Source organism: Prinia subflava, chromosome 3, assembly GCF_021018805.1.
Source record: "Prinia subflava isolate CZ2003 ecotype Zambia chromosome 3, Cam_Psub_1.2, whole genome shotgun sequence".
NCBI lineage: Eukaryota > Metazoa > Chordata > Aves > Passeriformes > Cisticolidae > Prinia > Prinia subflava.
Genome location: NC_086249.1, coordinates 99082678 through 99098957, shown reverse-complemented (window position 1 = coordinate 99098957; position 16280 = coordinate 99082678). Strand labels below are relative to the sequence as shown.

At 42.5% G+C, this 16280-nt stretch overlaps 1 protein-coding gene across 1 annotated transcript; it reads left to right on the top strand.

Annotated features, from left to right (window-relative positions):
* Positions 1–1293: 1293 nt before the first annotated feature.
* Positions 1294–8617, top strand: DYNLT3 (dynein light chain Tctex-type 3). The gene is made up of 5 exons (XM_063393009.1): positions 1294–1426; positions 2336–2377; positions 4198–4321; positions 5261–5338; positions 6406–8617. The coding sequence occupies exons 1-5, from the start codon at positions 1397–1399 to the stop codon at positions 6480–6482; spliced, it is 351 nt and encodes a 116-aa protein (XP_063249079.1). The 5' UTR covers positions 1294–1396; the 3' UTR covers positions 6483–8617.
* The last annotated feature ends 7663 nt before the right edge of the window (positions 8618–16280 follow it).

Sequence of the window (16280 nt, the reverse complement as noted above, 5' to 3'; positions counted from 1 at the left end):
GCAGGGCTGTCCCTGGGGAGGAGCCCTCCCTCAGAGAGTCACAGCATCATAAAATGGTTTGGGTTGGAAGGGACACCGAACACCACCTTGTTCCAGCCACCCTGCTGTGGGACACCTTCCACTGGACCCATCCAGCTGGAGGCTTGGAGCCCCATCCAACCCGGCCTGGGACACAGCCAGGGATGGGGCATCCACAGCTTCTCTGGGGAACCTGTGCCACGGCCTCACCAGCCCCACAGTAAAGAATTGTTTCCTAATGTGAGAAATGCATATTATATGGCTCTGCGTAGACATTTACTATATGTATTATGCTAGGTTGAAAAGTTATGCTGTATTAACTTTTGAATAGTATAGTGAATGTAGTTTTGTAATTAACATTAAGATCTAGTAGTTAAAATAGAAGCTATGTGTGTGAAATATTCTTTTTATTAGCTCGGGAGAAGGAGAAGATAATCAGGAGGTTCTTTGCACAGAAATAACAATTACAGAAACCCCTAAATTTCCAGAGGAGAAGGATTTATGGCATTCCTTATCTACAGAAACGAACCTCTTCAAGCCTGACTTAGACTCAGTGGCACCTGGGGATTAGCAGAAAATTTTGACAAGTACCAGACAGATTTCTTGTTTTAAATAAAATATATGCATAATCATTAAGTGTTTTGTATATGCAATAGATTACTCCTCTTAAGGGGTGAATTTTCTCTTAACAGGGTCCTTTTCCTGGCTCACTTTTGTCCAGGAAGAGGAACCCAGCCCGGGCTGTAACTCTTTGCTGTTATTGTCTCATAAATTGTCCTACTCTAAATTGGTGAACTTTTATTATTGTATTTGTATTACTATTTTTTTATAACCATTTTAATTTTTGTTAAATTTCAAAAAAAAAAATCCCAAAAGCGAGTGATTGGCGTTTATTACACTAATATCCAATCTAAACCTACACTCTCAATTTACAGCCATTCTGCCTTGTCCTGCCACTACATGTTCTGTAAATAGTCTTGCCCCATGTTTCCTCTAGGCTCTCTTCAGGCACTGGAAGGCCGCAACTGGATCACCTCAAAGCCTTCTCTTCTCCGGGCTGAACAATCCCAGTTCTCTCATCCTTTCCTCCATCCCTCCGATCAACTTGGTGGCCGCCTCTGGGCTGGCCCCTGTCCCTGTCGCTGTCCCTGCCGTGCCGGGGCCCTTTCCCCGGCGGGGCCGCTCCCGGCCCTGCCCGGCGCGGCCCTGCCCGGCGCGGCCCTGCCCGGCGCGGCCCTGCCCGGCGCGGCCCTGCCCGGCGCGGCCCTGCCCGGCGCGGCCCTGCCCGGCGCGGCCCTGCCCAGCCCGGCGGAGGCGGAGCCGCGCAGGACTCGCCGCTGCCGCCGCTGCCGGAGCCGCCGCCGCCCGCGCCGGGGCCATGGAGGAGTTTCACCCCCACAACGATGAGGTAGGGCCGCCGCCGAGCCCGGCGCTGTGCCCGGGGCCCCCCGCCCGGGGTGGATGTTCCCTGCGGGTGGAGGTTCCCTGCGGGAAGGAGCCGCGGGGCGCTGCCGCTGGGGCTGTCAGGCTGCGGCCATTTTTCCTGGGAACACCCCCATTTCCAGGGAAAACCCGGGAAGAGTCGGGCCCGGGCAGCGCCGCGGGCTGCTCCTGCCGCTTCGGCTCTGCTCCCGGGAGCCGCCTCAGGGCTCTGGCCACCAGTTTTCGCACAAAAATAAACCGAAACTCCAAGCAGCTTAAACATTAATGCCCTCGAGGTTTCTGCCCCTGCCCGAGTGTTCGGAGTCCGTGGCTGTGAACCCAAGGGAACGTGCCGTGATTCCTTTGTGAGCCCAGCCAAGTGCCCGTGAGCAGGAAGGAGTAGAAAATAGGGGGAATTTAAACCTGCAAGCTTTTTCCGCGCTTGAGAAAGGTATTTGGGTAAGGTAATGACTGTGCAAACCAGTCTTGCAGATGTTAGGTGTGCTAAACTGTGTGTTGCCCTTGGGAAGCAAGCTGTAACCTGTGGGTTAGCAAGTTTGTGACTCCAGTCAAAACTCAGATTAAGACCCACAGGAAAAACATAGTTTAATTTTTCCTGGAGAATATTCCTGTGATAAGCATAGACAAGGTGGAATTTAATCTTTTCAGAAAATGTAAAGTGAACGTGTTTCAAAGTTCACTGAGGTCTGAGCTTTTTGGCCCCATTCAAACATCACTAGAAAAGCAATGCTAAATAACAAATGTATGGAGCCGAGGAAAAAAAGTAAGATTTTAAAATTGTACTAACAGACTACAATGCAAATAACTAATCATTACATGTTCCTTAAACTAATTTGTTTACTTTTCTGACAAATAATAATCACTTCTGTTGCAGATGATCTTCAATGCTGATGAGGCTCACAACATAGTTAAGGAGGTAGGTTTTAGCTAATAGCTGTATTTCAAAGAAGTTCTTTACCATACTTTGCACAGTAGTGAAAGTAGTTATCTTCTTTGACTATCCCAGATAAATATAAAATTAAATAGAATTAGTATTTATATAAAGACAGAGTTTAACTTGGAGCTGCTTTACACTTCACTAATTGCTGTCTTCAACTACCTAAAGAGGAGAAGGTAGATGAGAGGGGAGCCAGATTTACATTGCACCAGAAAGAGTCAGGATGACAGTCACAAGCTGCCAGGGAAATGTATTTCTCACTCCAATTTATTTTTCCCATTTATCCAGCTAGAGAGAAGCTAATCACTGGAGAAATTGCAGGGACATCTTGTGGAGTCTCCATCCCTAGAGATTTTTAAAGCTTAACTGGACAAGGCCTTGAGCAATGTTATGAGGCTTGGAAGTTGGCCTTGGCATGTGTGGGAGGTTGCACTCTATGAGCTCCTTGTTCTAGCTTTTAAAATACATTTTTTACATAGAAAGAACAGGATGGCAGTGAGTAGCCTGATAGTCTAAATTAAATAGCTAGTTACTAGAAAGTGATTCATGAGAAGCCTGTGGCTCACAGATACTCTCAGGTTTTGCAGGGAAATAGTGTTTTGATGTGGGGGTTTCTAGAGGGGCTCTGCAGCTCCTTTCCCACCTGCACTTTTTGAAGCTGCCCCAGTACACAATAGTAAGCTCCTGGATGTTAGATAAACAACACTTCAGCCCTTTATGTAACTGTCCCTGCCTCGTAAAGCCAAATACGGTGTGGCACAGTCTCCAGACACTGGGAGTGAAGCCAAGGGTTTCTGCCTTTGACTGGAAGCTTAACCAGGGCCAAGGAGCTCCAGCACTGGGTACATCTCTGGAAGGATCAAAATCCCTGAGGGGTCTTCTCCTTCTTTTGTCTTCTCTTGTGCTTTGTGACTTTGTTTCCACTGACTCCTTTGGCCAGCTTTGTGCAGAATTAACTGGGCTTTTCAAAATCTGGGACACAGGTCTCTTACACAGCCTGTTAGTGGGGGATTAGTGCACAGGACACATCTTACTGAGCCAGAGGAGAACACAGCTTTATTTCCCTTACCTTTTCCAGGTGTATGTTTCTTAAGCAAATTTCTCAGCTTTGAGAAGTATCCATCAGCACATAATTCTGAATTTCTCGGGAGCAGAGAATGCAATTTAAGAGTTACAGTTTGAGAGAAGGATTTTTGCTCAATCATTTTAAGTTTTAAGCAAGTGTCATCCAATCTGTAGCTGTAGGAGAATATCCAATTTTCAGGCAGCTCAGATGTTTCTTATGCTGCAAGATACGACCCTGGAGTATCTTCCCCGTCTTTTAAGCAGGGATGTGCATTTCACTGTTGTCATTCTATCCCTGAATTTTGCTTTAATGCTCTGAAAGGTTGGCCAGCCCAAGCTGATATTATGGATTTGGGTAGTGCCATCCCCATTACAGCAGCTTCTGAAAGGCAAACTGGAGCTGAAGTCATTAGGAACAGTGGGATGTGTTAGGATCTTTACTGGTAAATAGATCCATTCACTTGGTATCCAAAGTGTCTGGCTGTGGTCTTTCCTCCAAGAAATGTTTAGTCAGAGCCTCCTTTTTATACCTGTAATATTGTGGTAAATATGTACTAAAGATTAGTTTCCAAGAAGGGTAATTTTACTTCCCATTCAGCAGCTGATACCTGATGAGCTCGAGTGATTTGAAGTAACCTAACTGCCAGAAAAAAATCCCTCAGATTATACAAAACATTTTATAATTCTATATTTTGAAGTGTGTTTACTGTAACCATTTTTTCTCTGTGTTCTAGTGCATAGAAAGTGTTTTAGGCAAGGCAGATTATAATCACAACAAAGTCAACCAATGGACTGCAGCTATAGTAGAGCAGTCACTGACCCATCTGGTGAAACTTGGGAAAACCTATAAATACATTGGTAAGTACAAGCAGCTGTACTTGTAGCACAGGCAGTGCAAATAAATAATTACTGAAAGGTTCAGGGGAATGCTACAAACAAAATAAAGCAGGTACCTGAACTCTCCTGTTACACAGCTTTTTAGTAATATCTGTGGTAGAGCTATGGTAGTTTTACCTGGGCTGAGCATGCTGGCAGCACTTAACAGAGAAGATTACATGTTACATGGCCTTTCCTGATTGTTAAGCAACACAAGACAATTATATCAAACTATTAGTATCAGTTCAGGAAAAAATTGCTATCTTTAATAAAACTTCCAATCAGATTAAGCCTCCTCTAAACAGAAACATCTGGAAGAGTTTAGTCTTGAATGCAGCGTCGTGTCCTGTTATATTTATGCGTATACTTATGGAAGGAAAAAGGTAAATAAGAAAGTTTAGCCCATTTTGGTCCTTTTGTGGAGTGTTGATGTAATAGCAAGTGTTAACACTCTGTTCTGTTTTGAAAGCCTTGGACTCAGGTTGTCAGTGGTTGTGTGTCCATTGCAGGCCAGTCTAGAAAAGCTGCACATTACTGGGGTGTGGTTTCAGAGAGGAGCCAACAAGTATTTTTGGGGAACAAATCTCATCAATGTGACTTCTGTACCTGTGAGGACAGCACCTGCAATCCCATTCTGAGGGGCACAAGCCATATCTAAGTAATTTAAAAGATAAAAATCATAATCCTATTAGCCAGTATTTTGTTGAAGCCATTGTCTTCATGTGAGTAAAAACAATCATGAAATGAGTTACAAGTTTTTAAGGAAAATACTGGGGCCAAAGGGTTTGTCAAAAGAGGTTTTGTCTTAGCTGAATGCCACATGCCAGCCCTTTGAAAAGGTAGTACAGGCTGAAGTTTGTAAATGCTGAATGATTCACCTGTTCTGCTTTAATTCCCTGCTTTTATGACTGTACCTTGCAGTTACCTGTGCGGTGATGCAGAGGAGTGGAGCTGGTCTCCACACAGCAAGCTCTTGCTTCTGGGATACCACAACTGATGGTAAGTTTCCCCATCCAAACAGACAGTTTCTAATAAGAGAAATGTTACTTCTTGCTCCATCGTAGTAGTTTTGTTGAACATTTTTGGGCATGACTGTGCAAGCAATAATTTTGAGGATGAGTTGCTTGTTTGCAGTCCCAGAAAATGTTATCAGTCAGGGCCAGCATTAAGAGCAGTTGCTTTGTAAATTATGAGAAGCAGGAATAGAAAAGCCTTTCATTCTGAAACAAGAGTCAAAACATTCAATCCTCTCAGCTGAAGGGGCAGAAAATGTTGCTGACAGTAAATACACATGGGTAGCCCTAAACATACCTGCTTGCTGTGAGGGGACAGCTACTTTGGAGGAGAAAAGAACATACTGAAAAATAGAAATAGTTTTACTTACTTAAGTGTTTCAGCTGTGTTACTCAGCCAGGATTTGGATACATTGTATTGCTTCTAAATTAGTTCTCATAGATTTTTTCAGGGGTTGAAAATATCACAGGGAAACAACATTAAAATGGTTTGTTGTCTGTCACAGATTCAGAAAGGTCCTTTTAGAAAGGGTGACAAGGTTTAAGTTTAAAACAGGGAGGGCCTCAAAAAGTCCACCAAGCTTAAGAGAAAATCATAATATAAAGTTAAGTAAACACAGTTGAATCTTCATGTTTCTTTTACTTGTAAGGCATTGATACAACACAGGAGGAAGAACAACAGAAAGTAAATGTAAACACACTGGGATGTATTTGATCCAGTCCCTTTTCTGATTTCTTGTCTGATTGTTATACCAATTTCAGTAAGGGAATTTCAAGGATTTTTCCAAGTCCAGCTTTTAAAGAAGGATACTGGAATGGTGTTTACATGTTAGCTGTCTCATACAAGGCTCACATTAGGTAGCAAATAATAGATGAGTTAATGAAAATGTTTTTAGTTTTTTTAGGTTTTTTTATAGTCAAGCTGACATACTGCTATTTCCCTTAAATTACAGCTCAAATATGCATACTAATCTGGCATAATTTACACTTCAATAAAGTGACTGTAGTAAAGACAATGGAATTCTATTTTAATTTTGTAAAAATCTCTTGCAGGAACCTGCACAGTGAGATGGGAAAACCGAACCATGAACTGCATTGTCAATGTGTTTGCTGTTGCTATTATCCTGTAGCTGACTGGAAGAGAAATAGGAGCAACACCGAAGCCTTTAAAAAAATAAATCATCCTAACATATGGCTAAATATTTCAAACTATTATTTGTTTCTGTATGAGGAGCATACAGAAGTTCTCTACAGAGAGCATACAGTCTAAGCCAGTTCTCATAGATTAGTTATCTGAAAGCTAGCAGAAGAAATTTAATATATATACATATATGTATTTATCTGAAGAGAAAATTTTAGTAATTTAAATATTTAGAAGTATGTAATGAGAAGTTGCCACAAAGATCAGTAGAATTTATGTCAAAGCTAATATCAGAGATATTTTATTCCAGAGGAACAAAACACATCAAAGGAAATGTCAAAGGGCAAGCAAGACCTCTCAGGATTATGGTGCCTTTGGGAACAAATTACGAACACAATTCAGAGTGGATATACTGTAAACAGTACTGGTTCTCCATGCTTGATTAAACAAAGCAAACTCTCCCTTGGAATGCTGGTGCTTGTGCAATTGCATGAGCATCACTTTTTGGTCAGGCCTGAACGTTTACATGGACACTAAACCCAGGTAAGCTTTTCCCCTGGAGGCAGAGGAGGACTTTGCTGGGACAGAGGTGAAATATACCCAGTCCTAGCAGAATTCTAATTTGTCTTCAAATGAAGAGCATAATAGTTGTTAGCAATTCAGGGAAACATGCTGGGGATTTGACACCAGCCCTTAATTCATCATTTATAAATCTGACAACATTCTGAAGGTACTTCAATTTGATTTTATTCCACCATTACAGAATTTGTGACAAGCACTTTATTGATTCCTCATGCAGTAGCCAGGAGCTTGGGCAATATGACTGCACCCATACTCCAAGTAGGATTAAAGTGATCAGTGGGAAGGCAACACATTTCTAGAGGCTCTTGTTAACTTTGAAAGCATTTATCAGAGAATGTATCTGTTCTTTGTAAGAGTTTTCCTATGTTTCCTATGTTTTCTAAGTCTAGAGTTGGATCTTAGTCCTGTGAAATAAAACAGGTTTTCAGCACTAAGAATTCCCCTTCTTTAAAGATTTATGCAAGTTCTTAACTTTGCTCATCTGATGAGTCTTAACTTGAAATATTCCACGTGGAAGAAAAGCATTTGCACACTTGCAAGTATTTGCTGGATTGGGGCCTACATTTTTGTTGATAAATGCACAAATTATGTGATTAAGAGATGTATCAATACCAAAAATGCCTAAATGATTGCTGCCACTAAGTGGCAGCTGCATTAAGTTGTTTTCTCAGATGCTGCTTAAGGATAGAAATTTTTGTTTATACTGTATGTCTTTGAAAGAGACTGGTAACAGCCCAACAGTACTGTAGGGCTGTTTTGAATTTTAAGAGATGGATATTAAAGCACTATTACTCAGTTTTGTTTTGTTCAGGTTGTTTTTCAGATAACTGACTATTACGGTATGAAACAAGTGTCCTGTGCAAAGAGCAAGCTAAGGAATATTTTACTGCTTAAATTGTGTATCTGTATAGCTAGTGTGACACTACAGAAGGAGCCCTGTGTATGTGTAGTTTACAGTACTGTTCAAATTATCTTGCTTTGCAGACAAATAAAATTCTGCTTTTACCGAAGTGCAAGTAAAATTAATACTGTAATGCTGCATTTGCCAAAGGCAAGTGTTGTGTGAAAATGTGTGTGTGTTGTACTGACCTTCAAATGTAGATTAATAATTAAGCATTATTTGGATTACGATAGAAATTTCTGAATTAGGTTCCAGCATCTAAGAGAAAATTGTGGAGCTGACAAAAACATATTAATTTCACTCATATTTGGAATTGTGCAATGTGAAAAAGTATGTGGGGCAGCAACTGGAAAAAGGTTTAGTATGATCAGTATGGTTAAAGAAATGAGTGAGTAAAAACAGTGGTGGCTGTTGTGCCCCTGTCATAGGTGTTGACGTGCAATGATCAGAAGAAATATCCCACCTGTAATCTTATTTGTATTTTTGCTTTACTTGAAAACCAGATGCACTGCGTAAGACTATCAGTTTAATGAGGCTTGGTGAAGATCCTCCTGCAAAAGAACCCTAGAAAATACTGCTTAATTATATGACTGTTTCATTTTTCTTTTGACCAAAAAAAATAAAGTTTTGCCTTAGCTGTATTTTTGCTTTGTGTTCTTGATCAGTATAAAACGTAACTGAGAAAAATATTCTTCTTACCTCCCTTCATTTATCTACAATGGTGAGAACTTGGGAAATAAATTGAAGATGCCTTTTAGAGACAAGATCTTGTAGAAGTCCTGTTCCAGGCTTGGCCTTATTTCTTACACCTCCATTTGTTACACCACTATTTCTCACACCTTTCCCCTATTGTGAATCATGATGGTGCAAGTTAAAGCTTTTTTACTACAGAAAGATTATTATGAAACTCTGGGAGAAGTATTTTCATTCTGCATCATGTCCTAATAAACTTAACTTGTTTTCTGTCCCCCATCCTCTGCGGGTACACAGAGCTGCGTTAAACTCTCCTAACAAATGCTGAACATTATTAGCCGCTTTTCCAAGTAATTCATTTCAAGGAAAAATCTATGAATTGCAGACTATGCAAGCCCACAACATTTCACTGGCATTTTCTATCAGTACACATTTTCTTTGTTATGGCAGCCAGGGCTGTGAGTTCTGGTTAACAATGGGGATCTCATTAACAGTGTGAAGGTACAGCCCATGCACAGGGAGCTGTGTGTTCCCGTGTGTGATTTCATGATGACAGACACCCGCTGTTCTTCCCACGCGGGTTTTGCTAATGTAAACAGAGGAGTGTGAAAGTAAGAGAGCAGATTTGTTACTTTCCTTGTTGCCTGCTGGGTGTCTGCCAGTAGCTCGTTATCTTTCTGACGGCTGCCATCCCTTTAAACTCGATCTGTGCCACCCGTACAAAGTCTGGTGTGTTCAACTCAGATTCCTGCAATCTAAAGCACTCACAGCAGCCACTGAAATCCCAGCTTGCAGCTGGGCCATGTGGAGTTGGATGTGAATGTCAGCACTCGGATATTTTAAATACACCATAAAAGAAACTGTTAGCTCCTGGTAGCCTGTATGCATCATCCAGTGGCTGCCCTATAGAGAGAGATGGGGTCTGTTCTAATACAGAGAGCAGCTCCTGTAATGAGCAATTCTTACCTGATTATTGGGATGTGCCTTGCTGCCTCCTGTGCAGTCTGAGCAGGTCGTTTTGTTCCCATTTAATTTGAAGAGGGATTTTTTAGCACAGTCATGGTGTTGATAGGAGCACAGAGCTCCATCCGAATATCCTGAGTCAGGAAGTTCTGTGTGCTGCAGACGTTCCCAGCTGAAAGGCAGCAGCAGTTTGTCTCAGGGAGTGTCAGCTCAGAGGTGATATCCTGTAAATGCAGACATAAACCCAGCTGTACCGTGCCTCCAAAGCCCTGCAGTCATGGATATTTTGCTGCCTGCGAGCTGCTCTGCCTGCTGGGTCTGTGCCAGGTAAGGGCTCTGTGACATTGGCCGTGCATGGATGGTTTATCTCTCCTCCCTCCTCAAAGAAAGCTGCAGCTAAACACCACGTGCCCACCAAGGGAGATTTTTCTATTTCGATAGACCTAAATCACCACAGAGTAACTGGAGGTTTTAGCTCCCATGTTCCACCAAGCATCTGTTTTCAGGCACTGGAAACACATGTGGCAGCAGCTTTATTTGTTGCATAAAAGTTTTCTAAAAAGAAACAGGGCAGTGCTGGGGTGACAGCTGCAAACACCCCCGAAACTCCCATCCAACATCTGATCTAAAGTGACTTGAAAAGGGGAATAAGAGTCACAGAACACCTCCCTGGTCATTATGGTTTGTGTCAGACACTTACCCTCATGCAAAGGAGCTACTGGGGTCACAGAGCACAAGTACTTGAAGCAAAAGAGGTGGAAAGGCAAGTTTTGTGGTTACACTAACATTTTAAAATTTTACAGTTTATTGGTAAATTAATAACAGTGTTTGTGATCTATGCTTGTGAAGCTTCACAGCACAGAGACAACAGAGCTCAGAATCAAAGCCATCAAAATCCCCATCCAGAGGGGAAGGTGGGAAGATGGACTTGACTGGCTCAGCTGTTACACTTTCAATCTTTCTAGTCAGCAGGTTCTCTTCCTCATAGGCCTGTATTGGATGTAAGTAAAATAATTTCTAAACAGCACCTCCTAGAGTATGAAACATTAGCACACAACCTGCAAAACATCCACACATGTGTAATCACCTTAGGAAGAAATCAAACATTCCCTGCTGTATGGTTTTGTAGAGTTTACTGTGATTTTTGAGGCAGTAAATGTTGTTCAGTGTTTATTCACGACCAGCTGGGTAAAATTAGAGGTTGGGGGAAGGAGGATGAATGAAATTAAGTCCTTATTTGACAAAACGTAGTATGACCTTTCTATGAAATTTTCACACACACACACATATACATATATATTTCTAAATGTGTTCATCCCTTTTTATTTATCCATTTTCCTAACAATTTTGAGTCAGAGACAATATTTTCCATTTAAAATTTCATCTCTTGTTGCTTATTTCCACTTCACCAATGTCTAGGTACCAAGACAAGTACTAAAACAGTGTTCATACAAACAAATATCCAAACAGAGATAACACAATTCAGCATTTAGATATTAGCCAGCAGGAGTGAGAGGGTGAGGTAACAGCAAGTTTTTGGCTGCCTTTACTGGTGCTCCAAGCAGTCATAACTCTGGGGTGTTTTTTTTCTTTCTTTCTTTCTTTCTTTTTTTTTTCCTTTTCTTTTCTTTTCTTTTCCTTTTTTTTTTTTTTTTTTCTTGTGTGGTCTTCTACAGCAGCTGTTGAAAGTGGTCTGGCCGAATCTCACAAGAACTGCAGGGTTTCAAGTGAGGTCATTTGTTAGTCTGAAATATATTCATGACTATGTAAGAACCTCACAGATGAATGTTGTAATAGCTGTATAGTGTTCATGCCTGAGTTAAATCTTTTAGGAAATTAATCTTAAACAGTAGGCACAGCTGTAACTGGGTGGTCTGGTGATGTTGTGAGTAAATTATATTTGCCTATTTCATGGCACTCATTACAGGTCCTCTGAGCAGTAGTTGAAATGATTTTTGTAGGGAAAAACTTTGCAAAAGCTGGCTTCAGAAAGGAAGGAATTGAGAAGATTTCATTTAAAACTTATATCTGGATCAGCTGAGGCTTAGGGATCAGATCTGAGTTCTTCCAAGCTCATCTCTTTGTAGCATTGCTTTGACATCATCAGCAATTTACACAGTTTCCTTAGGGGTGTGTGTGTCTGTGCAAAGTTTAGGCTTTGTTTGAGTAACCACTGGAAAATGCATGCTTTCCAGTTTGGGCTCCATGGGTTGCCCCACATGGAGCAAACCCAGACCTCTCTGAACAGGCAGTTCTGCTGCTGCTGGTTCCAGAGACAGCTCCAGCAGGAGAGCAGTGGGCTGGGCTGGGGCCAGCCGAGGAGGAAATGCCCTGGCTGCAGGCTCAGAGGGTGTAGTTATGGCACATAACAGAAATTTGTTACTCAATAGGCAGGGGCAGTTATGGTTGTGCCATTCCTCTTGAAACCCGTATTTTCTGTGAAATTGTCAGAGCCTCCAGGAAACACAAGGCTGCCACCTGCCTGTCTTTGCTGGCTGCCTGATACCCCACGGATGCTCTTCTTCCTCCTCACTGGGAATTCCAGAGTCAGGGCCACAGCTGCAGCTGGGAGCTGGGTGTGACTGTCATTCTCGTGTCTTCTGACTTGGGCTGGTTTGCTATTATCTGCTGGGCCCAGTAAAAGTAAGTTTCTGTACTCATGCTTAACTACAGATGTGACACACTTTTATTATCAGTGCTGCTACTATTTAAAATGCCTTCCCTTGAGAAGAGACGCAGGACTGACGTTCATGTGTTAGATCACAGGAATAATGATATCTATTGATACTGAAGAGATGTCAGTGAATAAAATATAAAGCTGGTGTTACACATTGCCAATCTCCTTCATTCACCCACTGCAGCTGGTCAAGGGCTGTACAATCTCCTAAGTACTTTCTCTTTTATAAGCCCAACTTGAAACTGAGAAAAACAAAGCAGAGAAGCAGTGTGAAGGGGCAAGGAAAACACCAACAGCTGAAACAGAAACTGAAGAAAGAATTGAGCTTCCAATTTACTTCTTATTTTCCACACTCCAACTCATAGAGCCAACCCTGACATGCATCTGAATTTAAAAAAAAATGGTCTCTATCCCTCCCTTTTTCAGTAATCTGTTTGATCCCTCAGCTCCTGTCTCATTTCTTTAGGAAAACAGATTAAACAAAGCCTCAATTGGAAACTGAATCTAAGCATTGCTCCAACTGTAGCCAGTGGAATGTGTGTTTCTGGTTCTCCAGAACAGAAGCAGCAGTAGCAGTAGCAGTAGTATTGTTATTCTCACAGTATTATTACTGTATCATCCAGAAGCGCTAAGTTTGGAACAATGCCCAGCTAGGCTGGATGTTATTCAAACATAAAAGAAAATCCCAACTACAGGCTCAAAGCCATTCAGTTTGACCGTGGAGAGAAAACCGAAATGGATGGATGCAAGAAGTCCTAGGAACACAAAGAAGTAATGTCAGGCACTCCAAACCCAGTGGTCCTAGAAAGGAATTTGAGCCCAGCAGTTGTCTCAAGATGAGGACAGAGAGGAAGGCTCTGAGGAAGGTCATTGCTGAACATGTTGGTGCTGACTGTTGACTGAGGACTTTCCTACTTAGAAACTTCACTCACAGCATTGAGAGTCACACCGAGCTGGAAGTCAGACAGAAGGAAGTTTAAGATGAAAATAGGAGAATCAACAACATGATCATTTTTCAGGTATGGATGGAAGAGAAGAAAGTTTGGTAGTTGTATTAGCAAGAAATTGTTTCTATTAGCTTTTTAAAAGATAAGAGCATTGTTGAGTTGGGTGGAGAACAAGACAATGAGGTGAGAGGTTTCCTGTGTAGCATGAGTGACATTTACAAGGTGTGCAAAGTCCTGGGCAACCTTTCCCACAAACACTTTCCTCAGCAGGAGGAAATACTTACTTGGCATGGAAGGCAGCTCTTTGCCAGCTTGCCCTGCCAGTAGTTTCCCTGCTGATACCATTCCTTAAGCAGTTACAAAATAGAAAAGCTGTCCCCATTAGCTGGCAATGAACAGTGTTTTCATCTTCTGGTAGAGGAAGACCCAAAAGCTTGAAAGAAATTAAAGGGCTATGCACATTACCTAAATAAGGAGGGAACATCTGTTACTTCTAAAGGGGAAGTGACATCTGAATGGGTTACAGCTTAGTCTTTGTAAATGACTAGAAAGTGACATGAGGACTTTCATAATTTTCTTGGGTTTGAGGCTGGTTTCTATGCTTACATAAATGCAAGTGTGTCTGGTAAATTTTCCTAGTATCCGTTGCCTGTATCTATCACCCTCTGACTAAGTCTGAGAAATGCAGATTTTTTTTATGCAGTGTGAACACTTGGGGGCTGCTGGTTTTTTCTACCCAGCCTCACAAGCTAAGACTCGTGCATGGTCTGTCATCATGTCAGCAGCAGCTGAGGGAGGGGATTCAGCCCCTCTGCCCTCCCTTGCTGAGACCCCACCTGCAGTGCCCCATCCAGCATGGGGGGTTCCAGCACAGGAAGGACATTGACCTTGGAGAGAGCCCAGAGGAGGCCACCAGGAAGATCCAGGGGAATGGAGCACCTCTGCCATAAGGAAAGGCTGAGAGAACTGGAATTGTTCAGCCTGGAGAGGAGAAGGCTTTGGGGTGACCCAACTGTGGCCTTCCAGTGCCTCTAGGGAGCTGACAAGGAAGATGGAGCAAGACTCTGGAGTGACAGGACAAGGAGAAGGGGTTCAAACTGACAGAAAGTAGGTTTAGTTTAGATATAAAGGTGAAATTCTTTACTATGATGCTGGTAAGACACTGAGACAAGTTGCCAGAGAAGCTGTGGCTGCCTCATCCCTTCAAGGCAAGGCTGGACTGGACTCTGAGCAGCCTTGTCCAGTGAAAGTTATCCCCGACCATGAAAGGAAGGTTGGAATGAGATGATCCTCAGGGTCCCCTTCCAACCCAAACCATTCTGTGATCATCTCTCTTCAAGATCCCTCCCCAAGGTTACTGCAAAGATCTCCTCTCTAATCTGTCACTGCTACCTGTACCCTGCTCACTCACAGTTCACCATAGGAGGTTTTAGAGCCTAAAGCACCTACAGCAGCAGTGCCTTAAGGGCTTTAATAGGACACTGTCTTTTTGTGGGCTATAAACGAGGAACAGTGGGAAATACACTGTAAATACACTGTGAATACACTGATACTCTGGGTATCTGTGTTGGCTCTGTACTGCAATTCTCAAGCCAACACTCACATCACCGTGGTTACCCAGGAGGAGAGCTTGGGGGGTTCAGAGGTTTTGCCTGGGTAAAGCTGCTGGAATGGCCCAGGCAGTGATGTGAGGCTCCACAACAAACCTGCAGTCCCCAGAGTCAGGTCATTTGGTGTGATGGCCTTTACAGTGGTACCAGCTGATCATCTGACAGATTAATGCAAATGCAGGCAATGGGACATTCATTAAATTACCAACAACAATGACTAACTTGATGTAAGATTCCCTGGCTGTGTTTGCAACACAGACTCAGCTGCCTGTCTCAGAGGATGTGAAATGGCAGGGAAATGGCTCTCCCTTCCAGGTGCAACAACTGTGGCAGGGACTATAATCTTCAGAGGTTTCTTGGAAAGTGAGTACAAGCTAGTTCTGGGACTCTGAGCATCAGTTATTCCTCTGTAAGCACAATTTCACTGCAACTCATGTTGCTGTCTTTACACACTGTTTTTATCATAATTTCCTTTGGCTTGTAGCCATAGGTCTTTGCTATCTAGTCCTTAATCCATGCACGTGGGATGAACAAGAGTGATGGACAGTGATCCACATATTACCCATTTGCAGCCCTATTACAGTGACAGTATTGCATGAATTGCCAACAGTTGTTGAGAGGAACTTTTATAATTTTCAGTCAGAAGATGGCTGCTCACAATCTACAGGGTTCTTTTTCTGTCTCCTCAGGGGAATTTGCTTTAGAAACCGTTTCTCACCATTGGTTTGCAGTCTTTGCTGGTTATTTCCTTTCTGTTGTATGAGCAAGGGTAAGGTTTCAGGGGGCTTGGCTGAATTCACCTCCTGAGAAGAGGCTTGGGTTGCCTCAGATGAAAGGGAAGTATGAGAAAAAAGGAGACAGAGTGATAAAACCTCAGCAGCAATTGCCTTCATTATCTGGTTGTGGGAACTAGTACAGCCTTGGGTCGTCCTGCAGGGAAATTCACTTATGCCCTGGCTCCACGGCATTGCAGGGTAGAAACCTCTTTGGTCTACAGAGGCAAAGCGTCTGTGATATGAAATTGGACAATTTCTGTGCCAAAATGCCCTGCTATTTACACTGGTTCTGACAGCTACATTTTGGGCTGCTAACTGCAAGGAGATTACAGCAATTGCCTTTTTCCAGCTCTTACCTGTGCCATTTCTGCACCCAGGAAAATTCCACGTGAATTTTCTCGGTGCTCTCCATCATTCAAAGAGAATCTTACAGAGCCACAGTGCAGATCCTAAACCTTTGCATGGTCCACTCTAACTCGTAGGAGTATAAAAAGACAAAACCAACACAGGAAGCATCCACACTTTACTTCAGAAATGACTTGGCCAAACACTCTCTGCAATTCCTTTGTTAAAAAGGTAAAAAAACTTTAGGGTGAATGGTATTTGCATATTTTCTGGTCTTAAACCCAGTTGATTTA